The 24,244-nt window shown below is 41.3% G+C and overlaps 1 protein-coding gene across 6 annotated transcripts in view; it reads left to right on the forward strand.

The window, feature by feature from the left end:
• The window catches only part of MLX (MAX dimerization protein MLX), a 41,762-nt gene that overhangs the window by 13,049 nt on the left and 4,469 nt on the right, over window positions 1–24,244 (forward strand). For 3 of the 6 annotated variants that reach the window (XM_053699265.1, XM_053699282.1, XM_053699298.1), the window contains 5 exons: window positions 5,673–5,756; window positions 6,417–6,562; window positions 6,833–6,932; window positions 8,769–8,868; window positions 9,203–9,404. In XM_053699265.1, the coding sequence (XP_053555240.1) occupies window positions 5,673–5,756; window positions 6,417–6,562; window positions 6,833–6,932; window positions 8,769–8,868; window positions 9,203–9,404 (632 nt within the window). Of the gene's footprint in view, window positions 1–5,195; window positions 5,467–5,672; window positions 5,757–6,416; window positions 6,563–6,832; window positions 6,933–8,768; window positions 8,869–9,202; window positions 9,405–24,244 lie in introns of those variants that run through there. The other 3 variants (XM_053699289.1, XM_053699307.1, XM_053699272.1) reach the window with 3 other exon arrangements.

Below are 24,244 nucleotides of genomic sequence, written 5' to 3' on the forward strand. Positions count from 1 at the left end.
CACCCATGCTAAATAGTTTCTAAATTTTGTCCTGAGTTTAGAAATACCCAATGGTTACATGTTGTTTGCTTTTTTTGCAAGTTATAGGGCAATAAGTACAAGTAGAACTTTGCTATTTCCAAACCACTTTTTTTCAAAATTAGCGCTAGTTACATTGGAACACTGATATCTGTCCGGAATCCCTGAATATCCCTTGACATGTATATATTTTTTTTTTAGAAGACAACCCAAAGTATTGATTTATGCCCATTTTGGTATATTTCATGCCACCATTTCACTGCCAAATGCGAGCAAATAAAAAAAATTGTTCACTTTTTCACAAATTTTGTCACAAACTTTAGGTTTCTCACTAAAATTATTTACAAACAGTTTGTGCAATTATGGCACAAATGGTTGTAAATGCTTCTCTGGGATCCCCTTTGTTCAGAAATAGCAGACATATATGGCTTTGGCGTTGCTTTTTGGTAATTAGAAGGCCGCTAAATGCAGCTGCGCACCACACGTGTATTATGCCCAGCAGGGAAGGGGTTAATTAGGGATCTTGTAGGGACCTTGAAGGGTTAATTTTAGCTTTAGTGTAGTGTAGTAGACAACCCAAAGTATTGATCTAGGCCCATTTTGGTATATTTCATGCCACCATTTCACCGCCAAATGCGAGCAAATAAAAAAAAAGTGACATTTTTCACAATTTTAGGTTTCTCACTTAAATTATTTACAAACAGCTTGTGCAATTATGGCACAAATGGTTGTAAATGCTTCTCTGGGATCTCCTTTGTTCATAAATAGCAGACATATATGGCTTTGGCGTTGCTTTTTGGCAATTAGGAGGCCGCTAAATGCTGCTGCGCACCACACTTGTATTAAGCCCAGCAGTGAAGGGGTTAATTAGGTAGCTTGTAGAGAGCTTGCAGGGTTAATTTTAGCTTTAGTGTAGAGATTAGCCTCCCACCTGACACATCCCACCCCCTGATCCCTCCCAGACAGCTCTCTTCCCTCCCCCACCCCACAATTGTCCCCGCCATCTTAAGTACTGGCAGAAAGTTTTTTTTAATTATTCAGCTGTGATGGACCCCTGCCTTAACCCCCAACCTCCCTGATCCCCCCCCAAACACCTCTCTAACCCTCCCCACCTACCTAATTGCCACCATCTTGGGTACTGGTACCCCTCCCTCTTACCAAAATTCATTGGTGGCAGTGCCATTGATTGCTGCGCGCGCGCACGCAGCCCCCCCCCCCCCCCCCCACGCTCCCGGCATCCGGCGTGCACAATGCACTTGAAGGAACCGGATGCCGGGTAGCGATGGGCCGCCCACCCTCCTCCCTGTAAGCTCCCACCCACCAACGAACGGCCCCATCGCTACCGGTGCAGAGAGGGCCACAGAGTGGCTCTCTCTGCATCGGATGCTTTTTAAAGGGTATTGCAGGATGCCTCAATATCGAGGCATCACTGCAATACCCTGAGAGCTGCTGGAAGCGATTGCGATCGCTTCCAGCACTCTGTTAGACAACTGACGTACCAGGTACGTCCATTGTCACTAACTGCAAGTTTTTGCAGGACGTACCTGGTACGTCAGTTGTCATTAAGGGGTTAATGCATTTTGACAGTTTTTCACCACTAGAGGGTGTTAGTTAATGTGTGCCATATAGACAACCCTGTGCTCACGCACATGAAGTTACCTAGGAGTGAGCACTGATTGGCTAAAGTTTAAGTCTGTCAAAAGAACTGAAATAAGGGGCAGTCTGCAGAGGTTTAGATACAAGGTAATTACAGAGGTTAAAAGTGTATTAATATAACTTTGTTGGTTATGCAAAACTAGGGAATGTGTAATAAAGGGATTATCTATCTTTTAAAACGATAAAAATTCTGGTGTAAACTGTCCCTTTAAATTATCAGAGAGAAGGTGTACTTCTGCATGTTTAACTATTCACACATGTATTAATCATTAAATAAAATCATTAGATAAAGTGTTAGTGCTTGATTAAAGGGACAGTCAACACCAGCATTTTTGTTGTTTTAACAGATAGATAATCCCTTAATTACCCATTCCCCAGTTTTGCATAACCAACACAGTTATAATACACATTTTACCTCTATAATTACCTTGTATCTAAACCTCAGCAGACTGTCCCTTATTTCAATTCTTTTGACAGACTTGCAGTTTAGCCAATCAGTGCTCACTCCTCAGTAAATTCATGTGCATGAGCTCAATGTTATCTATATGAAACACATGAACTAACTCCCTCCTAGTGGTGAAAAACTGTCAAAATGCATTTAGATTAGAGGTGGCCTTCAAGGTCTAATAAATTAGCATATGAACCTCCTAGGTTTAGCTTTCAACTAAGAATACCAAGAGAACAAAGCAACATTGGTGATAAAAGTAAATTGGAAAGTTGTTTAAAATATAAGGAATCAGATGGCAGCACTCCAAGATAATAAAAGATGTAGATATTTATTTACATCTACTCCAACAAAAATAGGAAGACAACGTTTCAGGTGTTACCCCTTAATTTTCAAACAGACAACAAGAACTCTAACTATACACAGCCTTAAAGGGACAGTCTAGTCCAAAAAAAACTTTCATGATTCAGATAGGGCATGTAATTTTAAACAATTTTCCAATTTACTTTTATCACCAATTTTTCTTTGTACTCTTGGTATTCTTAGTTGAAAGCTTAACCTAGGAGGTTCATATGCTAATTTCTTAGACCTTGAAGGCTGCCTCTTAAGAATGCATTTTAACAGGTTTTTCACCACTAGAGGGTGTTAGTTCATGTTTTTCATATAGATAACACTGCTCATGCACGTGAAGTTACCGGGGAGCCATCACTGATTGGCTAAACTGCAAGTCTATCAAAAGAACTGAAATAAAGAGGCGGTTTGCAGAGGCTTATATACAAGATAATCACAGAGGTAAAAAATATATAAATATAACTGTTGGTTATGCAAAACTGGGGAATGGGTAAAAAAGGGATTATCTATCTTTTAAAACAATAACAATTCTGGTGTAGACTGTCCCTTTAAATACCCTATTTACCTTAATCACCTAGTGCAGGTGTTGCACAGCACGTAGCACACATCATCAAGCAGTGCCCGTATCTTAGCAACCAAATAAACAACCTCGTGTGACCATCCAAACCTATATCAAATAACCGTGTTAAAAAAACTATCGTATATAAAAACAATATTACTGTGAATAATGCTATACCTCTTATTGTAGCTTATTAAAGCATTTTAGTATATTAGTATATATCGAAATTGAAGCATATTTAAATGGACTTCAGCACAAATATCATTGCTACCTATAGATCCCTAAATCTGTAAAGCAAATATATCAAAGAATCAATTGCTACATAGTAAGATCAGATACATCCAGCATCATACATACTGCTAATCTCGGCTGTCCTATATCTAAGGATGACATAAAACAACTCAGTTATGTCAAACCTCTGTCCCACAGCCTTGCCTTATCAAAACAGACTGACAAATAACAAAACCACTAACCAAACAAGTAAAAAATAAGAGACAAAAAGAAACAAGCCAATAAAAACAAAACAACCCGAAAACGAAAAACACGATCCAACAAAGGACACACAAAGAACAAAGACAAAAAAATAACACAAAAAGAGAGAAGATCACACAAAAATATCACAAGACAATAAAACAAAAATACATAGTGCTGGGAATTAATGACTCGTATAGAGGTTATAGGAAGCTGTGCCACTCTAATATCGTGTTCAGTCCTTTAGGGATTATAGTATCCAACTCGAAGGTCCATCTTGTCTCTCTTTGAAGTAACAGCCTATTCCTATCGCCACCTCTGCTCATCTCGGGTACATGATCTATAATCGTGTATCTTAGATCCGCCACACTGTGTCCTTGTTCTTGAAAGTGCCTAGCCACAGGTTGATTAGATTCTCCATTTTTAATGGCACTCCTGTGATTAGCCATTCTAATCCTCAGATTATGAAAATGATTCAACAACAAATGACTTTAATATACAATCTAAATAAATAGAGATATTGGAAAGGACAGAGCCAGTACTGGCCGCAATAGGCCGTCCCGGGGGGGTTATTTAAGTTCTTATGAACCTTAGGTAAGGTGTGTGTATATATAACAGGTGTCCTAGGGTCTTTACAAATCAGAAATTTTTCAGTTTTAGCATCAATCAAGCCATCCTTTATAGCCCTACGAATACGTTATAATCTCTCTCTCAATATCAAAAATAGAGTTATAATCTATAGCTTTGTATACGCTGCAATCTGCTAATTGGCTCTTAATCTCTTCAATATAATGGTCCCTTTTAAGGACCACAATTGCTCCACCCTTATCTGCTGCTTTCAGCAAAATGTATTTCCTGTTCTTAATAGACTTAAAGGGACAGTCTACACCAGAATTTTTATTGTTTTAAAAGATAGATAATCCCTTTATTATCCATTCCCCAGTTTTGCATAACCAACACGGTTATATTTATATACTTTTTCTCTCTGTGATTATCTTGTATCTAAGCCTCTGCAAACTGCCCCTTTATTTCAGTTCTTTTGACAGACTTGCAGTTTAGCCAATCAGTGCTGGCTCCCAGATAACTTCACGTGCATGAGCACAGTGTTACCTATATAAAACACATGAACTAACACCCACTAGTGGTGAAAAACTGTTAAAATGCATTCTGAAAAGAGGTGGCCTTCAAGGTCTAAGAAATTAGCATATGAACCTCCTAGGTTAAGCTTTCAACTAAGAATACCAAGAGAACAAAGCAAAATTGGTGATAAAAGTAAATTGGAAAATTGTTTAAAAGTACATGCCCTATCTGAATCATTAAAGGGACACTGTAACCAAAAAATGTCTTTCATGATTCAGATTGAGCATGAAATTTTAAGCAACTTTCTAATTTACTCCTATTATAAAATGTTCTTCATTCTCTTGGAATCTTTATTTGAAATGCAAGAATGTAAGTTTAGATGCCGGCCCATTTTTGGTGAACAACCTGGGTTGTCCTTGCTGATTGGTGGATAAATTCATCTACCAATAAAAAAGTGCTGTCCAGAGTACTAAACCCAAAAAAAGCTTAGATGCCTTCTTTTTCAAATAAAGATAGCAAGAGAACGAAGAAAAATTGATAATAGGAGTAAATTAGAAAGTTGCTTAAAATTGCATGCTCTATCTGAATTACAAAAGAAAATTTTTGGGTTCAGTGTCCCTTTATAGTTTATTTTGGACTAGACTGTCCCTTTAACAGCCTCAACATCCCTTCTAGTAAAATTACTGACATTTCTCAATACATTGCTCTTAGTTGTTTTGTTTTTAACTTTATTAACATCATTGTGTACCAAAGATATAAATGTGTCAACACTTCTATCATAGACACTGGGAATAAAGCTGCTTTTATTTTTTCAAGCCCAAAGCTATATTTCAGACTTTTTTTGGTGTGGAGTCCTGGATGGCGTTGTCACCCGTTTGATACACAGGTGCTGGAGAATTTACATTAAGACATTAACATAAAGTTGTTTAAAATGACATTCCCTATTTGAATCATGAAAGTTTTCTTTGGACTTGACTGTCTCTTTAAGGACCATGTATATGGGAATAATCTGAATGATACAATCTCTTGGACAAGTTATTTTGCAGCTTTATGCTCGGGTGACATTTCTATATGTTCTCTGTGTCACTACAGCTCACGTTATGGAGCGGAAGGGAAGTATAGTGTCAAGGGCCAACAGCATTGGATCAACAAGTGCATCTTCAGTACCAAACACAGGTATATGTCTTCTGTCTTGTACCCATAATGAATGCAATGATAATTATTTTTTTATTACTATATATAATGTAGAACTTCTGTTTTATAACTCTTTATACACATTTACAGTTTGTGCATTTGCATGTGAAATGCCTCCTATATTTCTTGTTTTTCTTTAATGAATGAGTATAAACACTATACCTCGGCCCCTTCTGTTTTCTCTCTAGAAACAGACTTGTTTGTGCATCTACTTGTAAACTAGCACATGGAATGATGCGCATCATCATAGTACCATCCCAGTGTTTTCCACAGAGAATTATGCCAGCCGGGTGGCATTATTAAGTAGCCGGGTGGGGTAGTGTAATATTTTGTATTATGTTTTCTGCTATTCAAATTACAAATTCATTGTATAATGTAACAAATGTATTTAATGATAATTTGTGCAATAAACATTAAAACATTTTAATATTATCTCATTTTAGCTGGGTGGTCAGTAAATTCAGCTGGGTGGTGTGCCCATTTAAAAGGTCCTGTAGAGAACCCCACATCTTATTCTAGACCTATAATGCCATTACTATGAGTACACTGGGAGACTGTTTGTTAATCTGACAGCTATATTCTGTGTAGCCACCAGTGGGTATAGTTGACAATGGCATCCCTGTGTATCCCCTTACCCTATAGCTGACTTCATGCTCGACAATGCTTGTTCCCCAACCTCAGATGATGAAGATAGTGACTATCATCAGGAGAGCATTAAAGATACCTACAAAGACAGACGCCGGCAGGCACACACACAGGCTGAGCAGAAGCGCAGGGACGCCATAAAGGTGGGTACTGAAATGAAACCCCAATTCCCTTTGAAATTAACCACACCCCACTAATCTATTATGTTAAAGTCATCCTGTAATGTGTATGACTAACATTTTGCTTGATAAAAAAATAATAATCTAAAAGTAAAAAGTATGTGCAAACTGTGTATTTATCAGATTGTTCTACAGAGCTATTTTGCTTCAGATCTTGGGAATGGCTAAAGAAACGGTTGATATGTTAGTACATAGAATATTTTGCTTATTGCCAGACCTTCTCTTCTTGTACAGAAAGGCTATGATGATTTACAAAGCATTGTCCCCACCTGCCAGCAGCAAGACTGCTCTATCGGAAGCCAGAAGCTCAGCAAAGCTGTTGTTCTGCAAAAGAGTAAGTGCCAAACTGTATTCTTATGAATTCCAGCATCATGTTAACAGGGATTAGGTATCACATAACTGTTTGTTTTAGACCAGAGAAGCTTCCTTAATTCCTTCCTGGATTTACAGAGCATGATGGGTGCAGCCCAAACCAAACAAATTCCAGTATATGTTCACCCTGGCTTCACTATAAAAAGGACAGTTTAGCCCAAATGTTTCTCACATTTCATTCTGTTCCCAGTGATCTATTTTGCCTGCTGGAGTGTATTAAATTGTTTACAAACAGCTCCTTTTGTCTTTATATTGGCATTTGAAATAGCTGATTTTGCCGGTGGTATCTCTACCTATACTGAAAGTTTTTATACTTAAAGGGACATAAAACCAAAACATTTTCTACTTTCCTGCTTCTTAACAAAGAATTACAAGAAAACAAAGAAAATTTGATAATGGAAGTAAATTGTAAAGTTGTTTAAAATTGTGTGCACTAATTCATGAAAGAAAATTTGGGGGTTTTATGTCCCTTTAAGTACAGGCTATTGACAAGCTATGTAAACAAAGCCAGCAGAAGACATTACACTCCCAGTTAGGAGTGGGAGAGATAACATTCTAAAATAGTAATTTTTTTTAATTGTTCTTTCAAAGGATTGTATAGAGACAGAGATAAGAAAGGGAAGCATTTGAGTGATAAGATAAGGATTTCTGATCTTTCTACAAGCTTAGCATATTTTGATGGGTTGTGGTTTCAAAGCGCAAATCCAGCTATTCAATTTACAAAAATAAATATCATTATAACATTAAAGGGACATGATTTAGAAAGCGTATGCGATTTTAAACAACTTTCTAATTTACTATTATCTAATTTGCTTCATTCGCTTTATATCCTTTACTGAAAAGCATATCTAGATAGGCTCAGTAGCTGCTGATTGGTGGCTGCACATAACTCACCCATGTGCATTGCTATTTCTTCAACAAAGGATATCTAAAGAATAAAGAAAATTAGATAATAGAAGTAAATTGGAATGTTGTTTAAAATTGTAATCTCTATCTGAATCATGAAAGAAAACTTTTGGGTTTAATGTCCCTTTAAAGGATCAGTGACTTTAAAGCAAAGACAATTCTTCATAAGAAAATTGTAACTTGTACATTTTTATCATTACAGGTTTGGGCCACGCCATTTCATTTACATAATTTGTTTAGAAGAGACTTAAAGGAATATGAAACCCACAAAAAAATATTTTTTGATTCAGATAGAGCATACCATTTAAAAAAAGTTTCCAATTTACTTTTGTCCCCATGATATTCTTTGTTGAAGAGATAGGTAGGTAGGCATCTGGCGCACTACATGGCAGGAAATAGTGCTGCCATTTAGTGCTCTTGCAAATGTATGACATTCTTGTATTATTGCTGCCATATAATACTCCTGAAATGGGCTGGCTCCTAAGCATACGTCCCTGCTTTTCAATAAAAGATAGAAAGAAGAAAAATTTTGGGTTTCATATCCCTTTAATAGGACATAAAATCTCCTTATGTTTGTAGGTTCTGCCACCTGCAAATCAAACAGCTGGTTAAGGCATTACTAGATGACAGCCTATTCTTGTTGGCCTCTCTAGGGAGCGTAGGTCATTGAACAATGTACAATTTTACAGTAAAACAAAAGGTGCTTCATGTTACTTTTTAAACATTTCCTATAAAATTGATTAAATATACTCAGACATGTAGTACAACGTTTATAGACTTCAGTCCCATGTCCACCAATGCAGCAGTGCAGCTAAATTACATCAGTTGACTTCCAGATACAAGTGGGCCCTTAATTACTTCCTGAGAACAACATGGCTTTGTGTCTCTGCAGCTATAGACTATATTCAGTTCCTGCACAAAGAAAAGAAGAAGCAAGAGGAAGAAGTGTCCACTTTACGCAAGGAAGTGATGGCGCTGAAAATCATGAAATCGTAAGTGGCTACAAACAGTGTGAATTTAAAATGGTAGAAATGGAGTAAATATGAAAGAAGAAAGAGACCATGCTTCTCTTTAAAAGTATTCATTTCAAATCTAAATTGTATATTAGCTGGTGTTAAATCGGCAAAGAGCTACCAAATAAAGTAGAAATGCAAAGTAAAACCCATAAGGCTCTTCTTATCCACTCCTTGTGTAACGTTTTGCCCAAGTGAGGTCATTGGCTTGCATAAAGAAACTGGAAAACAGTCATACCATAGTGACTTTTTTTTTTTTTTAAGGTACCCTCAAAAATGCAGTAAATGTCCTTTTTTTTTTTTTTTTTTACAGAAACTACGAGCAGATTGTGAAAGCGCATCAGAATAATCCACACGAAGGCACAGATCAGGTATCTGACCAGGTGAAATTTGGCGTTTTCCAAGGGATAATGGACTCTCTCTTCCAGACCTTCAATGCCTCCATCTCTGTGAACAGTTTCCAAGAGCTATCTGCCTGTGTCTTTAGCTGGATAGAAGAACACTGCAAGCCTCAGGTATGGAGAGCCTGCCATTTAATCATTGCCCCTAACTAAAAGTAAAGGCTGGAATGACTGATGAAATAAGCATTAGGAAACGAGAGATTGCATTATAGTTGTAAACCAAAAATGTCATGAGTGAAAATTAAATCTTGCTTAAACCCAGCTCCCATTTGCTTATGTACAGCACTTATCAGTATTTAAATAATTAAGATTGGTTAATAGCATCCAATATATTTTACAATAAAGTTTTTTTTTTTTTTATAATAAGCTAAGCATCAACCCCAAGATTGGCACGATGTGCACAGGCTCTGATTGGTTTGTGTGTTACATGCACAAGCTTGCCTGTTAATCATGCTAGTGCAGCAATAGAATTACCGATCAGTGGCTAGTTTACCTCTGTTAAAGGTGCTGATATGGTGTTAATAGGATTTGCCTTTTTATATATATATATATATATATATATATATATATATATATATATATATATATATATATATATATATATATATATATATATATATATATATATATATATATATATATATATATATAAACAAAAAAAAAAAAACCCCACATACTTTGCATTGAAAAATGCCTGATAATAGAATTTTGGGGCTGTACTAACATACTATTGACGCCCTTTAAAGGTAGGGTAACCTGGGATTGTAATGTATTGCTGTTAGTCATGCAATTAAATGGAAACCTCTTACTAATATTATCTTGGTTACCTGAGTCTTATCCCTGCTACCCCCAGTTCTCTCTTTTTCCACTTAAAGTGACTGTAAATGTAATCGTTCTGGGAGTAATCAGTGTAACTATAATCAAAATCTAACCCCACTTTCATTCATGATTACTTAGTTCACATCTAAATAAGTGTTTTTAGAGTTAATTGCTTCGATTTACTCATAACTCTCCTGCTCCCGGCGCCGATCTACACTTTACTTTTTTTAGTGACGTTTGATCCGGCCATTTGATTTTCTGGCCTTTAAGTGGCCAAGTCCTTTCACAGCACGCCCCATGGATCAATTACAAAAAGTAAATTTATGCTTACCTGATAAATTGATTTCTTCTATGATACGACGAGTCCACGGATTCATCCTTTACTTGTGGGATATTATCCTCCTGCTAACAGGAAGTGGCAAAGAGCACCACAGCAGAGCTGTCTATATAGCTCCTCCCTTGACTCCACCCCCCAGTCATTCGACCAAAGGTATAGGAAGAAAAAGGAGAAACTAAAAGGTGCAGAGGTGACTGAAGTTTTAAATCAAAAAATATAATCTGTCTTAAATTGACAGAGCGGGCCGTGGACTCGTCGTATCATAGAAGAAATCAATTTATCAGGTAAGCATAAATTTACTTTTCTTCTATAAGATAAGACGAGTCCACGGATTCATCCTTGTGGGATACAATACCAAAGCTACAGGACACGGATGAACGGGAGGGACAAGACAGATGCCTAAACAGAAGGCACCACTGCTTGAAGAACTTTTCTCCCAAAAATAGCCTCCGAAGAAGCAAAAGTATCAAATTTGGAAAAGGTATGAAGTGAAGACCAAGTCGCAGCCTTACAAATCTGTTCAACAGAAGCATCATTTTTAAAAGCCCATGTCGAAGCCACCGCTCTAGTAGAGTGAGCTGTAATCCTTTCAGGAGGCTGCTGTCCAGCAGTCTCGTATGCCAAACGGATGATGCTTTTCAGCCAAAAACAGTGGTAGCCGTAGCTTTTAGACCTCTACGTCTTCCAGAATAGACAACAGACAGAGAAGATGTTTGACGGAAATCTTTGGTCGCTTGCAAGTAAAACTTCAAAGCACGAACCACGTCCAAGTTGTGCAACAGACGCTCCTTCTTAGAGGAAGGATTAGGACACAGAGAAGGAACAACAATTTCCTGATTAATATTGCTATTAGTAAAAACCTTAGGAAGGAATCCAGGTTTGGTACGCAAAACCACCTTATCAGAATGGAAAACAAGATAAGGCGAGTCGCATTGCAATGCAGATAGTTCAGATACTCTTCGAGCCGAAGAGATAGCAACTAAAAACAGAACTTTCCAAGATAAAAGCTTAATATCTATGGAATGCATAGGTTCAAACGGAACCCCTTGAAGAACTTTAAGAACTAAATTCAAACTCCATGGTGGAGCAATAGGTTTAAACACAGGCTTAATTCTAATCAAAGCCTGACAAAACGACTGAACGTCTGGAACATCTGCCAGACGCTTGTGCAGTACAATTGATAAAGCAGATATCTGTCCCTTTAAGGAACTAGCTGATAACCCCTTCTCTCATCCTTCTTGGAGAAAGGACAAAATCCTAGGAATCCTGATCTTACTCCATGAGTAGCCTTTGGATTCGCACCAATAAAGATATTTACGCCATATCTTATGATAAATTTTCCTAGTAACAGGCTTTCGAGCCTGAATCAAGGTATCTATGACAGACTCAGAGAATCCCCGATTGGATAAAATCAAGCGTTCAATCTCCAGGCAGTCAGCCACAGAGAAACTAGATTTGGATGCTGGAACGGCCCTTGAATGAGAAGTTCCTGTCTCAGTGGCAGTGTCCATGGTGGCAGAGATATTTCCACCTGGTCTGCATACCAAGTCCTGCGTGGCCACACAGGTGCTATAAAAATCACTGAAGCCCTCTCCTATTTGATTCTGGCAATCAAACGAGGAAGGAGAGGAAATGGTGGAAACGCATAAGCCAGGTTGAACGACCAAGGTACTGCTAGAGCATCTATCAGTACTGCTTGGGGATCCCTTGATCTGGACCCGTAACAAGGAAGTTTGGCATTCTGACGAGATGCCATCAGATCCACTTCTGGTGTGCCCCATTGATGAAAATTGTGCAAACACCTCCGGATGGAGCTCCCACTCCCCCGGGTGAAAAGTCTGACGACTTAGAAAATCCGCTTCCCAGTTCTCCACTCCTGGGAGATAGATTGCTGATAGATGGTAAGAGTGAGTGTCTGCCCATCAAATTATTTTGGAAACCTCTATCATCGCTAGAGAACTCTTTGTTCCCCCTTGATGATTGATATATGCTACAGTCGTGATATTGTCTGACTGGAATCTTATGAATCTGTCCGAAGCCAGCTGAGGCCATGCCTGAAGTGCGTTGAATATCGCTCTCAGTTCTAGAATATTTATTGGAAGGAGAGCCTCCTCCTGAGTCCACACACCCTGTGCTTTCAGGGAATTCCAGACTGCACCCCAGCTCAATAGGTTGGCGTCCGTCGTCACTATGACCCAAGCTGGCCTGCGGAAACACATTCCCTGGGACAGATGATCCTGTGACAACCACCAAAGAAGAGAGTCTCTGGTCTCTTGATCCAGTTTTATCTGAGGAGATAAATTTGCATAATCCCCATTCCACTGTTTGAGCATGCATAGTTGCAGTGGTCTGAGATTCCAGCGAGCAAACAGAACTATGTCCATTGCCGCTACCATTAGTCCAATTACCTCCATACACTGAGCCACTGACGGCCGAGGAATGGAATGAAGTGCTCGGCAGGTGTTTAAAAACTAAATTTATGCTTACCTGATAAATTTCTTTCTCTTGTGGTGTATCCAGTCCACGGGTTCATCCATTACTTGTGGGATATTCTCCTTCCCAACAGGAAGTTGCAAGAGGACACCCACAGCAGAGCTGTCTATATAGCTCCTCCCATAACTGCCACCCCCAGTCATTCGACCGAAGACGAGCAAGAAAAAGGAGAAACTATAGGGTGCAGTGGTGACTGTAGTTTAAAAATAAAAAACACCTGCCTTAAAGTGACAGGGCGAGCCGTGGACTGGATACACCACAAGAGAGAAATTTATCAGGTAAGCATAAATTTTGTTTTCTCTTGTAAGGTGTATCCAGTCCACGGGTTCATCCATTACTTGTGGGATACCAATACCAAAGCTTTAGGACACGGATGAAGGGAGAGACAAGGCAGGAACTTAAACGGAAGGCACCACTGCCTGTAAGACCTTTCTCCCAAATATAGCCTCCGAGGAAGCAAAGGTATCAAATTTTGTAGAATTTAGAAAAAGTATGAAGCGAAGACCAAGTCGCCGCCTTACAAATCTGTTCAGCAGAGGCCTCATTTTTAAAAGCCCATGTGGAAGCTACTGCTCTAGTGGAATGAGCTGTAATTCTTTCAGGAGGCTGCTGGCCAGCAGTCTCATAAACTAAACGGATTATGCTTCTCAGCCAAAAAGAAAGAGAAGATGCCGAAGCCTTTTGGCCTCTCCTCTGTCCAGAGTAGACAACAAACAATGAAGATGTTTGACGAAAATCCTTAGTAGCTTGTAAATCTTTAAAGCACGAACCACGTCAAGATTGTGTAATAGACGTTCCTTCTTTGAAGAAGGATTAGGACACAGTGACGGAACAACAATCTCCTGATTGATATTCTTATTAGATACCACCTTAGGAAGAAACCCAGGTTTGGTACGCAAAACTACCTTATCTGCATGGAAGATCAGATAAGGGGAATCGCACTGTAAGGCAGATAACTCTGAAACTCTACGAGCCGAAGAGATAGCTACCAAAAACAGAACTTTCCAAGATAAAAGCTTGATATCTATGGAATGCAGAGGTTCAAACGGAACCCCTTGAAGAACTTCAAGAACTAAATTTAAACTCCATGGTGGAGCAACAGGTTTAAACACAAGCTTGATTCTAACTAAAGCCTGACAAAACGCCTGAACGTCTGGAACATCTGCCAGACGCTTGAGTAGAAGAATAGACAGAGCAGAAATCTGTCCCTTTTAAGGAACTAGCTGACAATCCCTTCTCCAATCCTTCTTGGAGAAAGGATAATATCCTAGGAATCCTGACTTTACTCCATGAGTAACCCTTGGATTCACACCAATGAAGATATTTACACCATATCTTATGATAGATTTTTCTGGTGACAGGCTTTCGAGCCTGAATTAAGGTATCAATGACTGACTCGGAGAAACCACGTTTTGACCAAATCAAGCGTTCAATCTCCAAGCAGTCAGCCACAGAGAAATTAGATTTGGATGTTTGGATGGACCTTGGAGTAAAAGGTCCTACCTCAGCGGAAGAGACCATGGTGGAAGGGATGACATGTCCACCAGATCTGCATACCAAGTCCTGTGTGGCCACGCAGGTGCTATCAAAATCACCAAAGCTCTCTCCTGCTTGATCTTGGCAATCAGACGAGGGAGGAGAGGAAATGGTGGGAACACATAAGCCAGGCTGAAGGACCAGGGTGCTGCTAGAGCATCTATCGGCGCTGCCTGGGGATCCCTTGACCTGGACCCGTAACAAGGAAGCTTGGCGTTCTGACGAGACGCCATCAGATCCAGTTCTGGTTTGCCCCATAGTTGAATCAGCTGGGCAAATACCTCCGGATGGAGCTCCCACTCCCCCGGATGAAAAGTCTGCCAAAATCCGCCTCCCAGTTCTCTACTCCTGGGATATGTATAGCTGAGAGATGCCCATAGTGATATTGTCCGACTGAAATCTGATGAACCTGACCGCAGCTAGTTGAGGCCAAGCCTGAAGAGCATTGAATATCGCTCTCAGTTCCAGAATGTTTATCGGAAGGAGGGCTTCCTCCTGAGTCCATGAACCCTGAGCCTTCAGGGAGTTCCAGACCGCGCACCAGCCCAGAAGGCTGGCATCTGTCGTCACTATAGTCCACTCTGGCCTGCGGAAACTCATTCCCCTGGACAGATGGACCCGAAATAACCACCAGAGAAGAGAATCCCTGGTCTCTTGATCCAGATTTAGCAGAGGGGACAAATCTGTGTAGTCCCCATTCCACTGATTGAGCATCCAAAGTTGCAGTGGTCTGAGATGTAGGCGGGCAAACAGAACTATGTCCATTGCCGCTACCATTAGGCCAATTACTTCCATACACTGAGCCACTGACGGCCGAGAAGTGGAATGAAGAGCACGGCAGGAAGTTAGAAGCTTTGATAATCTGACCTCTGTCAGAAAAAAACTCATTTCTACTGAATCTATCAGTGTTCCTAGGGAGGAAACTCTTTTGTGAGAGGGGAGAGAGAACTCTTTTCTTCGTTCACCTTCCACCCGTGAGACCTCAGAAAGGCCAGAACAATGTCCGTATGGGACTTGGCGATTTGAAAAGTCGATGCCTGTATCAGAATGTCGTCTAGGTAAGGAGCCACTGCTATACCCCGTGGTCTTAGAACCGCCAGTAGGGACCCTAGAACCTTTGTAAAGATTCTTGGTGCCGTGGCTAACCCGAAGGGAAGAGCCACAAACTGGTAATGCCTGTCTAAGAAGGCGAACCTGAGGAACTGATGATGATCTTTGTGAATCGGAATGTGGAGATAAGCATCCTTTAAGTCCACGGTAGTCATATATTGACCCTCCTGGATCATAGGGAGGATGGTTCGGATAGTCTCCATCTTGAAAGATGGGACCCTGAGAAATTTGTTTAGGATCTTGAGATCCAAGATTGGTCTGAAAGTTCCCTCTTTTTTGGGAACTATAAACAGATTTGAATAGAAGCCCTGCCCCTGTTCCTCCCTTGGAACTGGGTGGATCATTCCCATAACCAGTAGGTCTTGAACACAACGTAAGAATCCCTCTCTCTTTATCTGGTTTACAGATAATTGTGAGAGATGAAATCTCCCCTTGGGAGATGAAGCTTTGAAGTCCAGAAGATATCCCTGGGAAACAATCTCTAATGCCCAGGGATCCTGGACGTCTCTTGCCCAAGCCTGGGCGAAGAGGGAAAGTCTGCCCCCTACTAGATCCGGTCCCGGATCGGGGGCTACTCCTTCATGCTGTCTTAGAGGCAGCCGCAGGTTTCTTGGCCTGCTTCCCCTTGTTCCAAGCCTGGTTAGGTTTCCAGACTGGTTTGGACTGGGCGAAATTTCCCTCTTGTTTTGCATTAGAGGAAACTGAAGCTGCGCCACTCTTGAAGTTTCGAAAGGAACAAAAATTCTGTTTGGTCCTTAACTTATTGGACCTATCCTGAGGAAGGGCGTGACCTTTTCCTCCAGTAATATCAGAAATTATCTCCTTCAGACCAGGCCCGAATAGGGTCTGTCCCTTGAAGGGGATGTTAAGAAGCTTAGACTTTGAAGTAACGTCTGCTGACCAGGACTTAAGCCATAGCGCCCTACGCGCCAAAATGGCAAAACCTGAATTCTTAGCCGTTACCTTGGCTAAATGAAAAATGGCGTCAGAAATAAAGGAGTTAGCTAACTTAAGAGCTTTAATCCTGTCTAGAATATCGTCTAGCGGGGTCTCCACCTGTAGAGCCTCCTCGAGAGACTCAAACCAAAAAGCCGCTGCAGCAGTAACTGGGGCAATGCATGTAAGAGGCTGGAGAATAAAACCTTGATTTATAAAAAATTTCTTAAGTAGACCCTCCAATTTTTTGTCCATAGGATCTAGGAAAGCACAACTGTCCTCGACGGGGATAGTTGTACGCTTAGCTAGAGTAGAGACTGCTCCCTCCACCTTAGGAACCGTCTACGAGTCCCGTATGGCGGCATCTATGGGAAACATCTTTTTGAAAGCAGGAGGGGGAGAGAATGGCACACCTGGTCTATCCCATTCCTTAGTAATAATTTCCGAAAACCTCTTAGGGACTGGAAAAACATCAGTGTAAACAGGCACTGCAAAGTATTTGTCCATTTTACACAATTTCTCTGGAAGCACAATGGGGTCACAGTCATCCAGAGTCGCTAAAACCTCCCTAAGCAATAAGCGGAGGTGTTCAAGCTTAAATTTAAATGCTGTCATTTCAGAATCAGACTGAAGTAACGCCTTCCCTGAGTCTGAAATGTCACCCACAGATAGAAGCTCACCTGCCTCGGCTTCTGAGTATTGTGAGGGTATATCGGACACAGGCATTAAAGCGTCAGAAAGCTCTGTATTAGTTCTAGCCCCAGAGCTGTCTCGCTTTCCTTGTAACCCTGGCAGTTTGGAGAATACCTCTGAGAGGGTAGCATTCATAACTGCCGCCATGTCCTGTAAGGTAAAAGAATTAGACGTGCTAGATGTACTTGACGTTACTTGAGCGGGAGTTATAGGTTCTGACACATGGGGAGAGCTAGATGGCATAGTCTCCCTCTTTTCAGTCAGAGAATCCGCTGGAGATAAATCTTTAAGCGCCATAATATGGTCTTTATAGTTTATAGAAATATCAGTACATTTGGTACACATTCTAAGAGGGGGTTCCACCATGGCTTCCAAACATATTGAACAAGGAGTTTCCTCTATGTCAGACATGTTTAACAGACTAGTAATGAGACAAGCAAGCTTGGAAAACACTTTAATAAAGGTGAAACAGCAATTAAACAAAAACGTTACTGTGCCTTTAAGAGAAAAAAACTAGCACTTAAACTGCAAAACAGTGTAAAAATACAGTAAAGTCTTTGAAATTTTTACAGTGTATGTAAGGGACTAAAGCAACTTTGCACCCACTTGCAAATGGATGATTAACCCCTTAGGCCCCAAACCGGATTGAAAAACGTTAAAAAACGTTAAGTCAATTGAGCACCTTACCACAGCTCTGCTGAGGCTCCTACCTGCCCTCAAAAACGATTTTGTGCAGAAATAACCCCTTTGAAATGGTCCTCAGATGCCAGAGGACTCCTCTAGGGAAGCTGGATGTCTGTCTGAATTAAAACTGCGCAGTTAGAGCACTAAAATAGGCCCCTCCCACCATGTACTGGATGCCAGAGGGGCCTTAAGAAAATACTCCTAGGAGTATCTGACTAGCCATGTGGAAACTAGGCCCCAAATAAAGACTTATCTCCCTCAGAGAAAAAACGTCCTATTTATGAAATCATGTAAACGTTTTGTCACTAAGTAATAAGAGTATTACCCTGTTTTGTAAGCATGATCTCAGTCGCTGTTAAATCACTTCATCAGGCTTACCTCAAATACACAAGGCTCTGTCAGCATTTTCTAGAACTTATTCATTTCTCTAGAAATAAAAATACTGAACATACCTCAAAGCAGGTAATCTGCAGACCGTTCCCCCAACTGAAGTTTTCCCATATTCTTCAGTTATGTGTGAGAACAGCAATGGACCTTAGTTACAAACCACTAAGATCATCAAACCTCCAGGCAGAATTCTTCTTCTAATTTCTGCCTGAGAGTAAAACAGTACAACGCCGGTACAGTTTAAAAATAACAAACTCTTGATAGAAGGTAAAACTACACTAAGTCACCACATATCTTTTGATACTTCCTTTCTTGTCGAGAGTTGCAAGAGAATGACTGGGGGTGGCAGTTAGGGGAGGAGCTTTATAGACAGCTCTGCTGTGGGTGTCCTCTTGCAACTTCCTGTTGGGAAGGAGAATATCCCACAAGTAATGGATGAACCCGTGGACTGGATACACCTTACAAGAGAAATCTTTGATTTTCTGACCTCCATCTGATAGATTCGGCAAACATGAACATTTTTCTGAGTTCCCAGGAATGGAACTCTTGTGAGAGGGATAAGTGAACTCTTTTTTGTACATTCACCTTCCACCCGTGAGCTCTTAGAAAAGCCAACACGATGTCCGTGTGAGATTTTGCTAGTTGGTAAGTTGACGCCTGAATTAAGATATCGTCCAGATAAGGCGCCACTGCTATGCCCTGCGGCGAATGGTCTCCATCTTGAAGAATTTATTTAGGATCTTGAGATCTAAAATCGGTCTGAAGGTTCCCTCTTTTTTGGGAACCACGAACAGATTGGAGTAAAACCCCTGCCCCTGTTCTGCTTTTGGAACTGGGCGGGTTACATCCATAGTATATAGGTCTTCTACACAGCGTAAGAACGCCTCTCTTTTTGTCTGGTTTACAGACAATCGTGAACGATTAAATCTCCCCCTTGGAGGAGAATCTTTGAATTCTAGAAGATACTCCTGGGTCACAATTTCTAATGCCCAGGAATCTTGAACGTCTCTTGCCCAAGCCTGAGCAAAGAGAGAAAGTCTGCCCCTACTAGATCCGGATCAGGGGCTGCCCCTTCATGCTGTCTTGGTAGCAGCAGCGGGCTTCTTGGCCTGTTTAGAAAATAAAGACATAATTTATGCTTACCTGATAAATTTATTTCTCTTGTAGTGTATCCAGTCCACGGATCATCCATTACTTGTGGGATATTCTCCTTCCCAACAGGAAGTTGCAAGAGGATCACCCACAGCAGAGCTGCTATATAGCTCCTCCCCTCACTGCCATATCCAGTCATTCGACCAAAACAAGACGAGAAAGGAGAAACCATAGGGTGCAGTGGTGACTGTAGTTTAATTAAAATTTAGACCTGCCTTAAAAGGACAGGGTGGGCCGTGGACTGGATACACTACAAGAGAAATAAATTTATCAGGTAAGCATAAATTATGTTTTCTCTTGTTAAGTGTATTCAGTCCACGGATCATCCATTACTTGTGGGATACCAATACCAAAGCTAAAGTACACGCACGATGGGAGGGACAAGGCAGGAACTTAAACGGAAGGAACCACTGCCTGTAGAACCTTTCTCCCAAAAACAGCCTCCGAAGAAGCAAAAGTGTCAAATTTGTAAAATTTTGAAAAGGTGTGAAGCGAAGACCAAGTCGCAGCCTTGCAAATCTGTTCAACAGAGGCCTCATTTTTAAAGGCCCAGGTGGAAGCCACAGCTCTAGTAGAATGAGCTGTAATCCTTTCAGGGGGCTGCTGTCCAGCAGTCTCATAGGCTAAGCGTATTATGCTCCGAAGCCAAAAGGAGAGAGAGGTTGCTGAAGCTTTTTGACTTCTCCTCTGTCCAGAGTAAACAACAAACAGGGCAGATGTTTGACGAAAATCTTTAGTAGCCTGTAAGTAAAACTTCAAGGCACGGTCCAGATTATGCAAAAGACGTTCCTTCTTTGAAGAAGGATTAGGACACAATGATGGAACAACAATCTCTTGATTGATATTCCTGTTAGAAACCACCTTAGGTAAAAACCCAGGTTTGGTACGCAGAACTACCTTGTCTGAATGAAAAATCAGATAAGGAGAATTACAATGTAAGGCAGATAACTCAGAGACTCTTCGAGCCGAGGAAAGAGCCATCAAAAACAGAACTTTCCAAGATAAAAGTTTAATATCAATAGAAAGAAGGGGTTCAAACGGAACTCCCTGAAGAACTTTAAGAACCAAGTTTAAGCTCCACGGGGGAGCAACAGTTTTAATCACAGGCTTAATCCTAACCAAAGCCTGACAAAATGCCTGGATGTCTGGAACTTCTGCCAGGCGCTTGTGCAAAAGAATAGACAGAGCAGAGATCTGTCCTTTTAAAGAACTAGCTGATAAGCCTTTGTCCAAACCCTCTTGGAGAAAGGACAATATCCTAGGAATCCTAACCTTACTCCATGAGTAACTCTTGGATTCACACCAATAAAGATATTTACGGCATATCTTATGGTAGATTTTCCTGGTGACAGGCTTCCGAGCCTGTATTAAGATATCATTGACTGACTCGGAGAAGCCACGCCTTGATAGGATCAAGCGTTCAATCTCCATGCAGTCAGTCTCAGAGAAACTAGATTTGGATGATTGAAAGGACCTTGTATTAGAAGGTCCTGCCTCAGAGGCAGAGTCCATGGTGGAAGAGATGACATGTCCACTAGGTCTGCATACCAGGTACTGCGTGGCCACGCAGGCGCTATCAGAATCACTGATGCTCTCTCTTGTTTGATTTTGGCAATCAGTCGAGGGAGCAGAGGAAACGGTGGAAACACATAGGCCAGGTTGAAGAACCAAGGAGCTGCTAGAGCATCTATCAGCGTTGCTCCCGGGTCCCTGGACCTGGATCCGTAACAAGGAAGCTTGGCGTTCTGGCGAGACGCCATGAGATCCAGTTCTGGTTTGCCCCAACGATGGACCAGTTGAGCAAACACCTCCGGATGGAGTTCCCACTTTTCCGGATGAAAAGTCTGACTTAGAAAATCCGCCACCCAGTTCTCTACGCCTGGGATGTGGATCGCTGACAGGTGGCAAGAGTGAGACTCTGCCCAGCGAATTATCTTTGAGACTTCTAACATCGCTAGGGAACTCCTGGTTCCCCCTTGATGGTTGATGTAAGCCACAGTCGTGATGTTGTCCGACTGAAATCTGATGAACCTCAGTGTTGCTAACTGAGGCCAAGCTATAAGAGCATTGAATATTGCTCTTAACTCCAGAATATTTATTGGGAGGAGTTTCTCCTCCTGAGTCCACGATCCCTGAGCCTTCAGGAAGTTCCAGACTGCGCCCCAACCTAGAAGGCTGGCATCTGTTGTTACAATCGTCCAATCTGGCCTGCGAAATTTCATGCCCTTGGACAGATGGACCCGAGAAAGCCACCAGAGAAGAGAATATCTGGTCTCTTGATCCAGATTTAGTAGAGGGGACAAATCTGAGTAATCCCCATTCCACTGACTTAGCATGCATAATTGCAGCGGTCTGAGATGCAGGCGCGCAAATGGCACTATGTTCATTGCCGCTACCATTAAGCCGATTACTTCCATGCACTGAGTCACTGACGGGCGTGGAATGGAATGAAGGACACGGCAAGCATTTAGAAGTTTTGATAACCTGGACTCCGTCAGGTAAATTTTCATCTCTACAGAATCTATGAGTCCCTAGGAAGGAGACTCTTGTGAGTGGTGATAGAGAACTCTTTTCCACATTCACTTTCCACCCATGCGGCCTCAGAAATGCCAGAACTATCTCTGTATGAGACTTGGCAATTTGAAAGCTTGACGCCTGTATCAGGATGTCGTCTAGATACGGAGCCACCGCTATGCCTCGCGGTCTTAGAACCGCCAGAAGTGAGCCCAGAACCTTTGTAAAAATTCTCGGGGCAGTGGCCAACCTGAAGGGAAGAGCTACAAATTGGTAATGCCTGTCTAGAAAGGCAAACCTTAGGAACCGATGATGATCTTTGTGAATCGGTATGTGAAGGTAGGCATCCTTTAAGTCCACAGTGGTCATGTACTGACCCTCTTGGATCATGGGTAGGATGGTCCGAATAGTTTCCATTTTGAATGATGGAACTCTGAGGAATTTGTTTAAGATCTTTAGATCCAAGATTGGTCTGAAGGTTCTCTCTTTCTTGCGAACCACAAACAGATTTGAATAAAATCCCTGTCCTTGTTCCGTCCGCGGAACTGGATGGATCACTCCCATTACTAGGAGGTCTTGCACACAGCTTAGGAATGCCTCTTTCTTTATCTGGTTTGATGATAACCTTGAAAGATGAAATCTCCCTTGTGGAGGAGAAGCTTTGAAGTCCAGAAGATATCCCTGAGATATGATCTCCAACGCCCAGGGATCCTGAACATCTCTTGCCCACGCCTGGGCGAAGAGAGAAAGTCTGCCCCCCACTAGATCCGTTTCCGGATAGGGGGCCGTTCTTTCATGCAGTCTTGGGGGCAGCAGCAGGCTTCCTGGCCTGCTTGCCCTTGTTCCAGGACTAGTTAGGTTTGCAGGCCTGTCTGGAATGAGCAACAGTTCCCTCTTGTTTTGAAGCGGAGGAAGTTGATGCTGCTCCTGCCTTGAAATTTCGAAAGGCACGAAAATTAGACTGTTTGGCCTTTGATTTGGCCCTGTCCTGAGGAAGGGTATGACCCTTGCCTCCAGTAATGTCAGCAATAATTTCCTTCAAGCCAGGCCCGAATAAGGTCTGCCCCTTGAAAGGAATGTTGAGTAATTTAGACTTTGAAGTCATGTCAGCTGACCAGGATTTAAGCCATAGTGCCCTACGCGCCTGGATGGCGAATCCGGAATTCTTAGCCGTTAGTTTAGTCAAATGAACAATGGCATCAGAAACAAATGAGTCAGCTAGCTTAAGCGTTCTAAGCTTGTCAATATTTTCATTCAATGGAGCTGTCTGGATGGCCTCTTCCAGGGCCTCAAACCAGAATGCCGCCGAAGCAGTGACAGGCGCAATGCATGCAAGGGGCTGTAAAATAAAACCTTGTTGAATAAACATTTTCTTAAGGTAACCCTCCAATTTTTTATCCATTGGATCTGAAAAAGCACAACTGTCCTCAACCGGGATAGTGGTACGCTTTGCTAAAGTAGAAACTGCTCCCTCCACCTTAGGGACCGTCTGCCATAAGTCCCGTGTAGTGGCGTCTATTGGAAACATTTTTCTAAATATAGGAGGTGGGGAAAAAGGCACACCGGGTCTATCCCACTCCTTGCTAATAATTTCTGTAAGCCTTTTAGGTATAGGAAAAACGTAAAACCGTTAAACACCGGCACCGCATAGTATCTATCCAGCCTACACAATTTCTCTGGAATTGCAACTGTGTTACAGTCATTCAGAGCAGCTAATACCTCCCCAAGCAATACACGGAGGTTCTCAAGCTTAAATTTAAAATTAGAAATCTCTGAATCAGGTTTTATCACCAAACATATGTAAATAACGATTAAACATGCCAGCAAACGTTTTAAAATACACTTTTATGTATCTCTATTAATAAGCCTGATACCAGTCGCTATCACTGCATTTAAGGCTTTACTTACATTACTTCGGTATCAGCAGCATTTTCTAGCAAATTCCATCCCTAGAAAAATATTTTAACTGCACATACCTTATTGCAGGAAAACCTGCACGCTATTCCCCCTCTGAAGTTACATCACTCCTCAGAATATGTGAGAACAGCAAAGGATCTTAGTTACTTCTGCTAAGATCATAGAAAACGCAGGCAGATTCTTCTTCTAAATACTGCCTGAGATAAACAGTACACTCCGGTACCATTTAAAAATAACAAACTTTTGATTGAAGAAATAAACTAAGTATAAAACACCACAGTCCTCTTACGACCTCCATCTTAGTTGAGAGTTGCAAGAGAATGACTGGATATGGCAGTGAGGGGAGGAGCTATATAGCAGCTCTGCTGTGGGTGAT

The sequence above is a fragment of the Bombina bombina genome, chromosome 1 (genome assembly GCF_027579735.1).
Source record: "Bombina bombina isolate aBomBom1 chromosome 1, aBomBom1.pri, whole genome shotgun sequence".
Classification (NCBI taxonomy): domain Eukaryota; kingdom Metazoa; phylum Chordata; class Amphibia; order Anura; family Bombinatoridae; genus Bombina; species Bombina bombina.